The 15487-nt window shown below is 40.1% G+C and overlaps 2 protein-coding genes across 3 annotated transcripts in view; both read right to left on the reverse strand.

Moving 5' to 3' along the window:
- The window catches only part of dennd2b (DENN domain containing 2B), a 39755-nt gene extending 28815 nt beyond the window's left edge, over nucleotides 1-10940 (reverse strand). The window contains exon 1 of one of the 2 annotated variants that reach the window (XM_028401095.1): nucleotides 10797-10940. The gene's annotated coding sequence lies outside the window, so the exon portion shown is untranslated. Of the gene's footprint in view, nucleotides 1-5023; nucleotides 5259-10796 lie in introns of those variants that run through there. The other variant, XM_028401094.1, reaches the window with a different exon arrangement.
- Nucleotides 10941-12354: 1414 nt separating this feature from the next.
- Nucleotides 12355-15201, reverse strand: tmem9b (TMEM9 domain family, member B). The gene is made up of 5 exons (XM_028402783.1): nucleotides 15002-15201; nucleotides 14386-14477; nucleotides 14193-14301; nucleotides 13957-14091; nucleotides 12355-12642 (listed from the first exon to the last, which is right to left on the reverse strand). The coding sequence occupies exons 1-5, from the start codon at nucleotides 15071-15073 to the stop codon at nucleotides 12487-12489; spliced, it is 564 nt and encodes a 187-aa protein (XP_028258584.1). The 5' UTR covers nucleotides 15074-15201; the 3' UTR covers nucleotides 12355-12486.
- Between the last annotated feature and the right edge of the window lie 286 nt (nucleotides 15202-15487).

Genomic DNA, 15487 nt, shown 5'->3' on the forward strand with positions numbered 1-15487 from the left:
TTTAGCTCTGTCTTTGCTCTCTACCAACTCATGATGGAAACATCAGGCTCTTTCACTGCCACATATTCCACCTGTTCACCAGCTAATCAGTGACTGTGTCTGTGGGGTTCCAGCTGCCATTAACTAGACAGTAAAAAGCTCAGTTAAAGCAGATGTTAATTCTCTGCAATTTCATCACCTTGAGTGGCCCGTTCGACACTGCACTTAGCAATTCCATCGGCTGTTTGTACAATTTTATTCATTCGTTTTTAGTGTAGTGTATTTTTGACTTGCAATCAAAGTATCTGATCAACCATGACAACGGGGAACACACACTGGCAACACTCGCACCCATTGTTTTCTATGACTAGCCCAGCAAACACCGGTGAGCTCTTAACGCACACCATCGCATCTCAACAGGATACACCGCTAATCTACTTTTGATGTCAACACACCCAACAAAAACATTTGCTGTTGCTGTTCCACACTTCCTAGCTACTGCTTCCTCTGTACATTTTCTGAGAGCAAGACATCCAGCCTTACAGGAGCTAACACTTGTCTTACTTTAAAAAAAAGGATTTTTCCTCAGTCTGTTCTCTTCTAGCAGTTTTTGCATATATTTCATGCAAAGTTTAGATCTTACAGTTTCAAACTGTAACTTTACACCATCAGCTTAATTACCTAGTTAAGTCATTCAACAGCTTTCCTAGTTTTGTTATGTTCATACCCAGAAGTACTAAGTGATTACAGAGGCCTATCGATGGATGACGCATATTCTCCTCAGCAACAAGAGCATATTGATGAAATGGGTCTATGACAGTGTCTCCATTAGAGCTCTTGGCCTGGAATAAAAGAGCCCTTTGTATTCAGTGCGTCCTTGAGAGGGCGAGATGGTTAAAAAAGTAAGTCTTTTATCGTCTGTGTGTGTGAGTGAGTGAGAAAGAGAAACCATTAGGTAAAAGATCTTTCAAAGACAGTTCACATGTCCTTGGCCTTGCCACGTTTGACAGATCATCTGATACACAGTCCTCTGCTCCACAGCTAAGAATGCACCAATAATTGCTTAGTCGGACATAACTGCATTCAAAATATGATACAATATAACCCAGTACAACCGAGGAGCAGAAACACCTGGAGCCAATGCCACAAAAAAACTCATTCAAAGGCTACTCACAAATATGCACACTCTCAGCACCTGGCGAGTAAAAAGTAAGAACTTTATGTAACAATAATGTTGACGTCATGATGGACATACTTTCATTAACCTTATGAAACTGGGATTTCCTTTCAGGTATCTTTTTATCCAAACAAATGCAGCTCCAGACACAACAGTCTCCATGAACTTTGCCAAACATTGTAAACCTCCTGCTTCCTGTCCAGTTCTGATTGACCTGCTCCTCTTTGTTTCTGCTGATCAATGGTTTAAAACCACCACAGGCAGTCAAAGAGTAAGGGGCAAAAGAAGAACGTAGATCTCTGCAAATTCTCAGCTACACACAACTCGCCGGCAGAGACGAGAGCATGAGCCCACACACTGATCCCCACCATTGTTGCACAGAGAGACCAGTTTTCTCCTCAACAGACAATGAGCTGGTTAAGTTGCATCAATTTAGCTGAGCAGTGTAGGAGTTGAGCTGCACAAATGCTCTTTTTTGACACTGCAGGACACATACAGTCCAGATAAAATAACTTTCAGCACATGTATAAATTGTGCGTGTGCGGCCGAACATGATGAGACAGCAAAAAATCCCACCTGAAAAACAGTATCATGTACTATATGTTCATAATCTGACTCTCCGGAGAGCCATTTAAAGCTCTGACAGGAGCTATGCGTCTGTGTGTAAAAGAAAACCACCAAGGTCGGTGCTACTGGCAGTTGGACACAGCCATACCTATATAATTACCCTACCACATGGTTTGCCATGCTGCCACTCTATAGCTGGATTGCCCAGGTGGAACCAATACATCTTTCTTTTTTTAATCTCCTTTTTTTTAAGCAATTTCGGCTTTTTTTCAGGGTAATCATGGCATATTTTCTCTTTGTGGAAAAGAGGAAAAAAAACCCTTCTGTGTAACCCAGATATGAGCATGCACAGCTGCAGAGGCAGGCATGTGGAAAACAGGCTTATGTCCATCAGAGCAATGGGAGTTTTTTGGGGGGGGGGCTTCGGAGGGGGGGGTAGAAGTGGTGTCAGAGGTGACCTTTGGCACAAACGTCTTTGACTTTTTCACAAAGTGTGTCATTGTTTGCCACTGTCTTAAAGTCAGAGTTTAAGTAAACAAAAACAATGATTAGTAGAGCTAATTTGTCAGTGTCTGCACTGTGAAGGTTTAAGCTAAGACTGATATAAACAGCTGTAATATTTAGGCTTGGCAGACAGAAGAACGTGAAATGAGAGACGAGGGCAATGTCATTGCTTTAAATGTGTACTTTTAAGGCTCGTTCCCAGAAGCTTTGTCTTCATCACCACCATTCAGGAGCAGAAACATAAGCCCCTGTTACACACTATTATGAACCTGCATCATGCCACCATTAACAGCTCAATCTCATCTTCATGTTTATCTAACTTGTAGTAAAAGAAGAATATAGCAGAACACAAACAACTCCTGTGGATTGTTTGCAGAGCAGTATGTGGGTCAAATAAAAGCCGTTTAGATTCTAAACTTGCTCCACTGCATTCACAACATTACCACTCTTTCCTTAAGTACCCTGTGAATCATGATCTCTCAGGAAAACCCACATCTGTATATGAGGACGAAGGTAGATAAAGACAAAGTTGTTTGACTTCAATGATCTGGAAACTGTGTACGTAAGCCAGCGTGTGCTGATTAACGCATACGCTCCAAAGCCACAATTCATTACTGGTTAATGTTTGCCTGCTTTACAGAGAGGCTTTGTAAATGCAGGGCCTGAACCATTTACTGAGAGCATCAACAGGTTCTGACAAGAGTATGAGAGCTGGAAATGCAGCTGACAGTGTTTACATTCACACATCAAAACTGATGAACTATCTGAGCAAGCTATTTGAGATTAACTGACAGCCTGAATAAATAAAGGCAGAACATTTCTTGGCATGTCACTGCTGACAGGGTCACATCAAGCTGTGGTGACAAGCTAAGATACAAAAAACCCCATTCAATTGTTTATAATGTCACACAAAGAGTTGAAATAGCTGCCTGCTTATCATTACTTCACAGCAATCCTATTAAAGAGATTTTAATGCAGAGGCAGTAAACACAGCCAGATGTGTCACTGTCATCGTACACATGTTTAACATCAGGCAGCAAAGCCGTCTGTCAGGAGACATAAAACATTAGTCTACCGCCATTTCTGAACTACAAAACGAACAAAACAAAACCTAAAGATACTGCTCGAGTCTTCTGCAACGCTGCATCTGAACCATCTACATGCCTGTAACCAGTCTGCACTGCATGCCCACCTATAAAAATAAAATGATGACGTCTGGGGTGGTGTCATGGGAACATGATCCAAAACAACTAACGCATCAGCCAGGTGACCCTTAAACAGTCAACCACCCCACATGTACACGCCGTTTTTTCCTTATTTCACTTTATATGTGTGTTTGGTACAGCAGCTTCCATGGGAGCTTCGCTGAAAGCAGATTTTCTTGGTTTAAAAGAAGGTATTTTCTCAAAGTTTCAGTAGAGCTTGGGGGTAAACTTGAGGGAGACGATCTTGTGATTTGCATTTGATTAAGACTGAGATTTCTCTCAAATATCTTACATTATTATCATTATATTCCTTCTAACATCCTGTGGGTAAACATCCCTTCAGCAAAACACTAAATAAAACTGACGCTTCAGAGCTCTGACAGTATCAGACCCTCAGACTCCAGCTCAGAAATATTTAGCAACCAACCCAACAAGACTATCTGAAGCAAAAGAAGTCCTGATTGTGGTGTTGAGTGAACAACAGTCTTTTTTAAAAAAGCATCTGGTGACAGGCCAGGCTCACTCCTGTTACACTGAATGGAGAACAGAGAAGAACTTCCTCAATAGCTTTGTGTTGACAGTCCCGTCCAGTGAGAGGGGAAGGTCATTGTTTGATCCGCACAATGGAAAGGGCTGGAGAAGACGAGAGCTGAAGAAAACCAGGCAAAGCCATAGGGCTGTATCAGATAGGATCATTAGGATTTAGGCTGTAATCTGTTAGGAATACTTATACAAAAGACACCAAGCTATTTTCTACACAGACCACAATGAGAGCTACTGTTGTTATGGAAGTGTAAATGTCAGTTAATGATTTTTTTAAGGTTTATCACAACAGAATGTTTCGATTTTTGTTTGAAAAGTTACAAAAACTAGATTATAGATTAGGATAATAAATGAGCATATAGGCTAACTGTAGTAAAATGATTGAGCATTGGACCTTAACTTGTTGCGTTGTTTCTGGAAAACAGTCAGAGACATGTTCTCTTCCATTAGTGCTAATATGCAGCCTTTTTTGGATTTAAGAGAAGATAAAATGATGTCAGTTTAAGGTCAAAACTAATTCCTCCTACATGTTGTAAAAAAAAGAATATATGCTTTTATTAAAACTGTGTGTGTTCATTTATTTACACAAATACACACAAAAGCCTTCAAAGGTTGGTGTTTTTCTTTAATCTCCAAAAAATCCAGACTCCAGCAAGAAAAGGACACAAGGGGAGCTCAGTTCTCCTGCAGCTCAGACCTGGAGTCCTGTGCTGCTTCTGCTTATCTGTTGCTTGGACTTTTTGGATGTTTAAGCGATAATAACTCGGTCTAATTACAGACCACAAAGTTACTGCCTGTATCCGCTGGGACATTTTTCTTCATTCAAAGGGTCAGCTGAAAGAAAAGAAGCAGCAGTCTGGGTTTGTGGCTTCATCGTTCAACATGTCGATGACCAAATATGGTCACACGGAGACGCTGAAATCCGCATTTTTTCCTAAAACAAAGTAACTTGAAGGTATTTCAGCTCTGTTTGTGCCACTGCTGCCGCTATAAGTTAAACTTCCTGCCTGTCAGTAACGCTTCAAAAAGCAGGCGGCTTTTTTTTTACCTCTGAGTTTCTCTTCACATCCATGACTGCTGCTGCTGCTGCTGCTGACATTTTCAGATTATAATCCCTTCGCGACGCACAAATCCCGCTCGTCTACGCGTTGCAAAACTTTGGCTGGCTGCGCCGGATACCTGCCCTTCTCAATAAACTGCGACTCATGTCTTTCCAACCAAAACGGACACAAAAAAAGAAAAGAGGAAGAAAAAAAGAAAAGCCCTCCTGCCTCCCCTCTCCTCTCACAGCCTGCTGCAGAGCACAGAGGCAGGACTTGTTGCCATGAGAACGGGTTGTTTGCCCCCCACTTTTCTCGGGATTTGCCCCCCTCGCTCCCTCCCTCCCTCCCTCGCCTCTTGGCCTCCTCAGCCAGGCATTCTGCCTCTCTGTCCCTTGTTTATTGTCAGGCTGGGCTTGAGGAGCGTGGATGAATATTCAGGAGCTGAAGGCTGCTGCATGGGATGAACCCCTGCAGAAATTCTCCATCCTCCACACACAAAGATGTCTTTCTTTTCCAGAGAGAAGAATGCGAATCAGACTGAGATACTATAGTACAAGGTGACGTGATTGTACAGCTATGGGGAATAATTAGTGCTGAAAAGCAACAAACCTCAGAGGATCTGCAGGGGAACTTTAAACTTGTCTAACATACGTGCAAATCAGCTTCTCATCATAGGACAACAGGCCCCTATAGTGTTTTAACACTTTTTAAAGTTAGTTCCCATTATTGTATTTTTAATAGATTGCTATCAAATGGACACTACATACTTTAGTGTAGCTGGTCTGTTTGTGGTTCCAGGTGTGAAATCTTAATGCTGCAGTGTGCTACAAACACATCCACTAACTGTATGTATTACAGATTGAGTGCCCGTGATTAATCAATCAATGTATTCTCTATTAACTTATTTATGGATGAACCAATGGAAAATGTCCTCCAGACTAACAAATCTAAACTTCACTAACTGACTAACTGGTGCATAAAATGAGTATTTAGTTGGAAGTTTTGTGTGTTCAATGACCTTCTAGTACAATATAACTGTGGATCCTTTTCCGGGCCTCAAGTCCACCCAACACCTGATCTCATCATCCTTCATCAGACATTACAAATGCGGAAAGGGAACCAGAAAAATGTAGGCCAGCAAACACACGGAGACGGTGTGTTCACATGCTTCTGTCCAGATATTTACAATCAGTCACTGAGTGTGTCTAATTCTTTCTGCCAACGCCATCATCATCTACAGCATAGATGTTACTTAAAAATCATATTAAATTAACAAAAAAGAAGAAGCCATGATAATGTGGTTTCTAGAGGGGAGTTTTCTGGTGACGGTGGGGCAGGTGGGATGTAAAGATGAAAAAAGCAATCAATTGGGTGCAAAATGAGTATAGACCTATAAATATAGGATGAACAAGTGATGTTTTTAAAAATAGTTTTATAATGAATACTATATTTATAATTTCAAAAATCCTCTTAATTATCATTATGAATACCTGCAAAACGTGAACTGTAGAGACCACATTTGATTATGTGGGTACTTCAACATTTTCCTATATAACATTCGAATCAGTGGTTTTTACTGCAACATCTTTAGTACAATAACTTGGCTCACAGGCAATTATAGCAGAAACTAAAGACCAAAAGAGAGAGAGAAAGAGAATCAGGTCCCTGATAGCGTGTTGCTGTGAACCTCAGTGCAGGTGTACTCCAGGATCTCATGACATCACTTGTGGGCGTTGTGCACTAGATCAAACACCTGGCAGGAGACACCCAAACACCCATCAGTGATGCTTGACTTAGTCAGAAATGAAGCTACTGAGGGGGTTACATCACTTTATAAGTGTTTTTTTTCTCTTTTTTTGGTTGATATGGAGTTCAACCACAGGTCTGAACTAGAGGTGACCACAAAATGTGAAAAATTACTTAAATATAAGGTTTCTGATATGTAATTAAATGTAATATCCCCTCTGTCTGCCTTAACTCCAATCAAATTAGGCCACTTAACTCTATGTGCTGTGGCTCTGGAGCCTTCACTGAATAACAGGTCTTTGTAATGTAAACCATTGCAGGCTGTGTGTGCTCATTTAGAGACAACCCCACAAATACCTCAATTAAAATATAGCAGGCAACAACACAGGAAAGCCACATGAATTCCAAACGTCTATAGTATGCTTCTTGGTGGTCAAGTGGTCAGTATCTATTAAACAACACCAGAATGTGTCTGCATACAGTGATCTTCATACTTACGAGAATCATCCTAAATAAATGGATTTCCATTTTGAATGTCATTTATCAAAACACCAGCTTACGGATATATGGAGCACTTTTATCACAACAAAAGGCTGAATACCTACAGATAGCTGAGCAAATGTCACAGCTAAATGCTTCCAAACCATGTAAGTGGAATGTTTTCCACCGTCATCTGTGCTGCTGCATGTCACCCATCCATAAAACCAACTCCTTCTTTACTCTTACCATCCCACAGGCCTGGGAAGGGAGAGGAAGTCACAAAACCCAGACATCCGTGATCACAGTTTGCAACATCAAGTCAGCAGGAAGCCTACAGATCTGCCACTGTGCAGCTTTATTCTCCCAGACCCAGTGAAAACCTTTCAGGGTCTCGTAAAAGATCGTCCTTCCTGAAAACACTCCAACTCTGCAGAGTCTGAGCACAAAAGACAAGAGGCACTAACCGCTCTTAGTGGGATGTTTTACCAGAATGTAACCTAAGCCTAAACTTGTGGAACTCATTGTTCCAGCGATCACAGTCTCATCTGGACTTCTTATTAAAAGCCACATCCTCTTCTTGCATGACATGGGCTCATCAAAGCATGGACTCACATACATGCATGAAATTCTTACAGCTACAAGCTGACTATCCATAAAACCCGCCTCCAAACACAGAGACCGCAGAGCCCTGACACTGGAAGCTCAATCAGTCTTTAGCATACAACAGTTTACACCTGCTAAAGCCGCAGCCACGAGAGAATAAATGCTCATTATCTCATATGGAATCACTAAACCTTGTGTGTGTTTGTTAAGGATCGACTGACAATCTCAAATCCTCCAACATTCAGTGGGATTATGCCACAGTTCTGTGAGAGTTTCACCACCTACGTTCCAAAAATCCTTTCTTTCAGCTTCTGGACATTCTACAGGTTCGAGGGGTCGAGGGAGAAGAGAAGAGAAACAAATCAAAGCTGCTGCACAATTATGTGCTCCATTTAGCCACAAATGTATATCCATATATTTGGTGGATTGAGCACGGTATCAGGTTTCAGAAACAGACCCGAGGCAGCTCTTAAACTCCAGGATTAAGTTGACATGTCTTGTCAACAGCCGAGGGAAAAGACACAACTTGTGGAGTTAAGACATCCTCTTCTCTTTAAATGTGCAGAAATCATCTGGAAGAGACGTGAATGCACACCATGAACATGTCAGTGTAGCTATCCTGTGGTTGCAGAGAGAATGATATAAGCTGTTTGATCGTTTGTAGCTCCAGGCACATTTCGAATACACGCTCCATTTTACAGTTGATAATCTACTATATAAAGAAAACTCTGTTTATCTATCATCACTTAAGATGAAACCTAATACTGAAACAATACTGACCACCACATGGTGACAAGGATGAGTCAGTACAAAAACCTGCAATAATCCTCACAGACTATTCTAACATAATCCTAATCTGAATGTTTTGTCTGTAGAGTTCATTGTTCTGTTTTCTAACACTGTTTCTGATAAATGCTCTGAATAGCTACAGCATGCTGTGCCACAGAAGAAAAGTTTAGCACAAGGACACTCCTTTATCTGGAGGCATTTTAAACTTCTCACCACACAGCAGCCACAACATCAGTCTGACTGATGACTCAGAAACCTTTAAAGAATTTCCCCTCGGGGATAAATAAAGGAATTCTGAAGTCAAATGCAGTGTTAACATTTCATACACACACTGTGTGTGTGTACTCTTATGACTTATATTGTGGGGGCTTAAATCTGCACCGACACTGTGGGGTATGTGAATTATGGGAACTTTTATGGTAAACACTGTTAAATAATAGACTAAATGTCCAGAAAATAAATGTATGTCAATAAAAGGAGGTAAACAGAGTATATTTACTCATGTACTGTACTTAATAATTCTAAGCTACTTACAGTATTTTAATTGTATGCAACCAAGGTTACTGTGACTGTCAGCTGTACTGTGCAACATATTTAAAGTCTGTATTGTTATAAACTGAATGAATTGACTGATACATCTGTTTTTGTCTTTGTTTAACATAATAAAAAGGCACCTGTCCACAGGTTTACTGTAGGTAAGGTAAGTAAAATCTGCTCTACCTGTGAACTGCAGTAATTTAAAGCTACAGTAATACAACATATAAAAACGGATCACTGTCAGAGTCCATGCTGGCGTGTAAGGTGTCTTTTAGGGGTATTTTGGTAGCAATGTATTACTTATGTGAAGTTGGAAATGCCACATTTAGCTTCAAGCAACATTTAAACATACAAATAATTAAATCTCAATATAGATATTGTGGGGAGAAAACACTAAATAAAAAGCCTAATTAAGAAATCTGGTGGACGTCCTCTTCCTCCGAACCTCCACCCACCCCACTACCACCCAAGGCTCAACCAACCACCAATCCAGCAAAGGGCGCTGCAGTCCTTGGTGTTAGTGAAAGACGACCCACCACCCATCAAACCTAGTTGAAACTACGTGATGTCTCGTCTGACATCATGCCTATATGGTCCTGACTAGATTGTACTCGCAGCTGATAAATTTGTGCTGTAGTTTTCTGCTGAGGGACGTTGCTGAGGGTGTGGGTGCACTGAAACTTTGTATTCCTGTTAATGAAACAGAGGAAAGCTAAGGGTTTGTTCTATCGAAGTCAGTCACCAAGCTCTTTCAAAATAATATATAATGCATGAACTACAACAGACACGGCCTATCACAAACTGAAACACGCCGTTTGTTTTGGCAGTGAGTTTTTCTGCTGATGGAGTGCAGTCTCTGCAGGAGGAGGAGGAAGCCAGATTTCTTAATCGAGCTTTTATTTTGCTGGATGAAGCAGAAAGCACCCCTTGGTACTTCCACTGAACTAAATATTTATTTTCACTGAGCGTTTAAAATGTAACATTTAGATGCATTCATTAGTATTCATATCAATTTAACATCCAATATTTAGACGTATTATTTATTAATTAAGATCGTTTGAAAAGATCAGTAAAAATGAGTAAAAAAAGAAAGACAGACCTCATTTTTAAACACTGCTTACAGCTAAATGTGGTAAAATATAACAGTAATTTGTGGCATTTTAAGATGAAGAGATGGTTTAAGGATTTGTCCAAAATATTGTGACAGAAACATAAAGAAAGGTTCATCATAATATTTTAGTAAGACGTGAAAACAAATCGAAGAACTTGCAGTGAAGAATAAACTCAGATGAGTTAACAAAAAAACATTGATTAGATGGCTCAAATTCAAAGGCTGAGGCGCCCCCTGTAGGCTGACCAGAGCAAATGCAGCAGTGAAGCTGAGAAAATCTTTCTCTCATTAACATCAAAGCGCGGACAAGTCAGCCGACATAGATCAAAGCGTGTGTGTGTGTGAACACCTTCACACTCAGTCATGTTAATGGTGTCATCTATAAATACAGCAAAGGGAGTTTTTCTTCACTCGTGAACACAGCTGTCTGAATCTACAGTAACTTTTTTTAAGTACAACTCCCGTTAGTTTTCTATAAAAACATTTAAAGGAAGTGACACAAAATGCCTTACCCGACTTTGTGTGTGTGCAGCAGTGTGTTCAGTGATCCATTCTTGAACAAAGCCCGTGTCGCCTGTTTCTCTCCGTGCAGACTGAAAACTGACTTTTCAGGGGAAATAGTCTCTCCTCCGTATAACTGGATGCAGTGAAGAGGGGAAAAAAGAAAAAGTGGACTGCACAGGAAATGATGACGCAGCTGTATGGAAATCAAATGAGAAGAAGATGTTTTGAGTTATCAAACAATTACAGAAGAACAGAAGCAAGATCAACACTGGTCTCCATTTAATGCCTTTTCTCTGCGGTTTGAGTCAATCAAAATCTGACCATCATGGGTGATAATGTAAGAATCTATCACTGCCAACACCTGGAAGTTCAGCTGAATCACAGTATTTTCCTTATTATATATCAGGAAACACATTTTACACAAATTATGAATATTGATTAACAGAATTATTGATCAAAAAGCAACTTACCTTTAAAATATTTGAATCCACAGCTGGATTAGCAGCATCAAATAATGACACAATATGTCATTATTTGTGATGACTTGGTTCAACAAAAAAAAGCATTGTTAAAAACTGGAATACAAACAGCCATTGAAGGACATTTTACATATTTTCATATTAAAGTGATAAAATAAGGAAAGGACAGTATCATCAGAACTAATATTTATGTTACATTATTATTAAAATAACATGCACGACTACTGAGGCTACTGCACGGTATATATATATAACACACTGCACAGACAAGAGTCACAAATATTACATAAATTTATTTCAAAGTTAAAGGTATCACATATACAATAGTTAAGAACACTTTCAAAGGGTCTCCCAACTGTGTTTTTTTTTTTTTTTTTAAATCCACCCTCTGTATAGTATACACCCTACATATACACAACTTAAGCTCCTTTGAGCTCAGAATAACAGCTCTCTGCCATACCAACAAGGTTGCTGATCATAGAACTGACAAGCACAAAAAAGTGCTAAAAATTACAGACTGCATTACTGTTAGGCAGTGGAATAGGACACTGGTTTCAATAGGATCATTAACAGATGAGGATCAATAGCACAGCTATGTTTACCATGACATCACTAAGAAATTTGCATCCAATTTCTGCAACAAGATTCAGAAAAAAAACTACTCTCAGATATCAAATGTAATGCATGAAGTGATGGATTTCACACCAGTTATCAGACATTTAACATCATGTTAGGAAAACACATATATAAAAGGTTTATTATAAAACATGCATTTTCAAAGAAGGCTGAAGGATGTCTGCTTTACACTACTTCCTTTCATGTATGGTGGGGGTCATGTTCTACATTAGGCTCTTATGTTTTGTAGGGGGGTGGAAAAGTCCAGCTAACTGCTAACTTTTCATGAGTGCATCCAGAACATGAGCAACAACAACCATCACCTAGATATTTAAGACCGGACAGCTTCGAACCAACGAGAATCCTTTTCCCATGTACTAGTCAAAAAGCAAAATGTGCTGATTCACAGTAATCTCTTGTGCTGCTTTGATTTCGCATCTTTTTTACTTCATGTTCACCTCAGATGTGCCGCACTTGAGATGAGATTCAAACCACAGATGGGGGGAAAGGAAGTGATATAGACTGAGAGATCTGTCACAGTGTGTTTTTCTTTTCTTTTTGTTTAGTTTTTTTTTTTCACACAACCAGTAACTCACAGGGCACTTTAACTCAGAACAACATGGCGGTCGAACACAGATTTCCTCTGTTCCTGAACCTGCCTCCTCCAGCGCTGCTGGGCATGCTCCACTTTGTTCAGCATGTTGGGTCGAGAGTGTGAACGGGATAGAACATTGTGAGCATTGGCAAAAGGCTGCTGGTCCTGAAAACACAGAAAAATGAGGAGCTGAAAAGATCTGAAATGTTCCAATGCAAAAGGAAAAAGACCTAACTTTGTGTAATGACTTAAGCCTCTAGAAGCAGCAGCCAGAGCACTGGACATTTTACTCTCTGACTGGAGTTGACAGACTACATATGTAACAGTCACTGTAAAATATGTGTCAATATACAATTACACTTAACTGCATGCCATTAACTCTTTCTCTTAATATAAACAAAGTTGTGCAGAAGCAGAATTTCAACATATCCACAAAGTATCAGTTCTGAGTTTTGTCTGAGATTCATCAGATAACACTGCAGTTCAGTTGCGGGCTTGCACGATCAGCACCATCACACTAACATATTGAGAAACATTTAGTGCCGACTTCTGCTTAGTCACACTTTTACGCAGCCCCAGATTTTGCCAGAAAGCCCGATCATGTAACACTTCCTCTTGCCTGAATTCTTCCAGTGAAAACAGAGCGTGCTCAGTAAGGCAGCTGTAGTTCTCCCTTAAGCCTCAGGCAAAGGGAAAAACTGAGTATCTAAACACTGAGTCATGCTAAAGGGAGACCAAATGTTTTTAATATCAAAAAACTTCAAAATGCGTTCCAATTGTAGGGTTACTCCTTCTAGGTTTTCTATAATTCTCACACATAAATACATCATTCCTGGTGCAACACTATCATTGCTTATTTTCTACTGATGACAGGAAGTGTGGTTCGTGCTTGTTTACTTAGTTTCAGTCACACAGATACACCCTCTAAAAGTAGTCATGTCATGCTGTTCCACTACATGTACAGCATCAGGGTTTCCTCTGCAGAAATATTCGAGCTCTGACCAGGCTGGAATTTGTTTTGTGCCAAATGTATGTAGTAAATGGTGAATGAAAAATGGTTGAGGCACGTTTAAAAGCTTCCCTGCTGCAGAGTTTTGTTAGTCATTGTGGTTACTAATGTATTCTCCAGTCTTTGCTTGAGGCTGCTCAAATGGGATAAGCTGCTGTATCTAATGTCCATGTTGATTTCAACTAAAGACTGATACATCTGCAGCACAGGCCGTACCTCTGCAGAAGCCTTACCCACATACAAGTTAGTGTATAACCTCAGAACCTTGTTAAATTTTACCCACAGAGAAGGAGTCACTCGTGACATTTTGTGCAATTGCTGGTTATCTACACATATAAAAATTCTTATGACAAAGCTCAGTGTGTCTCCTTTGCTGTGCCAAACAGGGGAGGAGTAACACAGTTACCATAACATAAAATATTATTGTACTTACTCTGTATTACAGCTGTAAAATTAAAACAAATACATACCCCAACATCATCATCGCTTTGGATAAGCTGTGAATGTCCAAACAGACGTCTCTTCAAAATGGGCTCCAGGAGAGTCAAGTAGACCATGTAGAGCAGCAGCAGGCCCAAAATGGAGAGGTACATTATAATGGTGACCTAAACACAGCCACATGAAATGATAACAAACATGGTGTCAGTAATTCCAGCTTTATTCTGACAAAGAACAAATCATATTTTTGGTTTTTCTGAATTTTTACCTTGATGGTTCCTGAACTCCTCTCTTCATATTTGCACTCACACCGTAAACAGTACGCCTCTACATCTTTCCCGTCCACTGGCATGGGTTCAACTACATGCAGACAGTTGCTGAGAAGAAAACATCACTTAAGTAAGCAGGAAATGAACAGCTCGACTCTTTCAGGGGAGGTGGAGTGACACTGCTTTACGTACCAGTCTTTGAGAGAGACATTTTGTTTGTAGATTTGGCCTTCAATATCTCTGTATGGTGGGCAGATACACTTACAGCGGATGTCTTCAGAATTCTGAAACAGATGCATCCCTTTTTAGGATCATATCTTTAACAATTTCCCACTCACACACCTTTCACTAACAACAAGGCGCAGTCATATGGCTGCATGTTACATGTACAACAGCACAAGTCTTCAGCAAACACATCCAATATAATAGCCGTTTTGATAAATACTGTAACATAGTGACGCGTTTTGTCCTGGTGCCACACAGCATGCCTGGTCATATCACTGGTAAATTCCCGATAATGTAAACTTTCATGGAGTACAATCAGCTTCTAGTCCATTCTATACACAAAGTTTAAACAATCGCAGCCCCAACTATCTCACAATAATCGTGGTGGTATTGTGTTCTTCGTATATTTAACCACCAACTGAAGTAGCAAACATTGTAACCAATTAACTGTAGTTAGCTGAGATATTCTGATATCTAGCTAACTGATAATACCGGAAAATCCATCTACAGGAAGACTTAAAATAAACAGCTTCTAACCATCATCACCATTTTCTCTAGCCAGCGAGGCTAACATTAGCCTTACCTTCGCCGCCACTTCGCTTAACAGCACAAAACAGGCCAAACAAAGAATATGGAGAAGAAACACAGACTTCATCTTTTCAGTCCTTCACAGAGGTCCAGTTTACAAACAACAGCACTGTAAAGTGCACCCTTCAAGCCCCGACGACGTTAGCCGTGAAGCTAATTCGAGGATAAACAGCTTCAGCTTCCTAGCAGCTGACTTGTAGTTTCCGGAAATGGCGGTCGACTTCCGCACAAGGGAGAACCGGGCAGGTAGTGTTCGGTTTGAGACCTAGGCTATGCTCGGGCGGGCGGGTAGTGTCGAATAATGTCACATTAAGCATCCTGTATTTGTATTTGATTATGATGATTTAATACATATTTTAACTCAAAATTTAACCAATCATTTACAACAACTTTATCAATAATTAACAAAACTTGTACACGGAGACGAAGGCGATTAGGACGTGTGTATAAATCAAACGCACCGTTGGATGTAAACAGTCAA

Source organism: Parambassis ranga, chromosome 3 (assembly GCF_900634625.1).
Source record: "Parambassis ranga chromosome 3, fParRan2.1, whole genome shotgun sequence".
NCBI lineage: Eukaryota > Metazoa > Chordata > Actinopteri > Ambassidae > Parambassis > Parambassis ranga.

Bases quoted from the DNA above. Each gene is read 5' to 3' on its own strand.
- tmem9b (XM_028402783.1), bottom strand. From the start codon at position 15,073: ATGAAGTCTGTGTTTCTTCTCCATATTCTTTGTTTGGCCTGTTTTGTG. The intron at 14,302-14,385 runs GTACGTAAAGCA...TTTTCTTCTCAG, and splicing joins AATGTCTCTCTCAAAGACTG to CAACTGTCTGCATGTAGTTG. The intron at 12,643-13,956 runs GTATGTATTTGT...CTGTGTTTTCAG, and splicing joins AAAGCGATGATGATGTTGGG to GACCAGCAGCCTTTTGCCAA.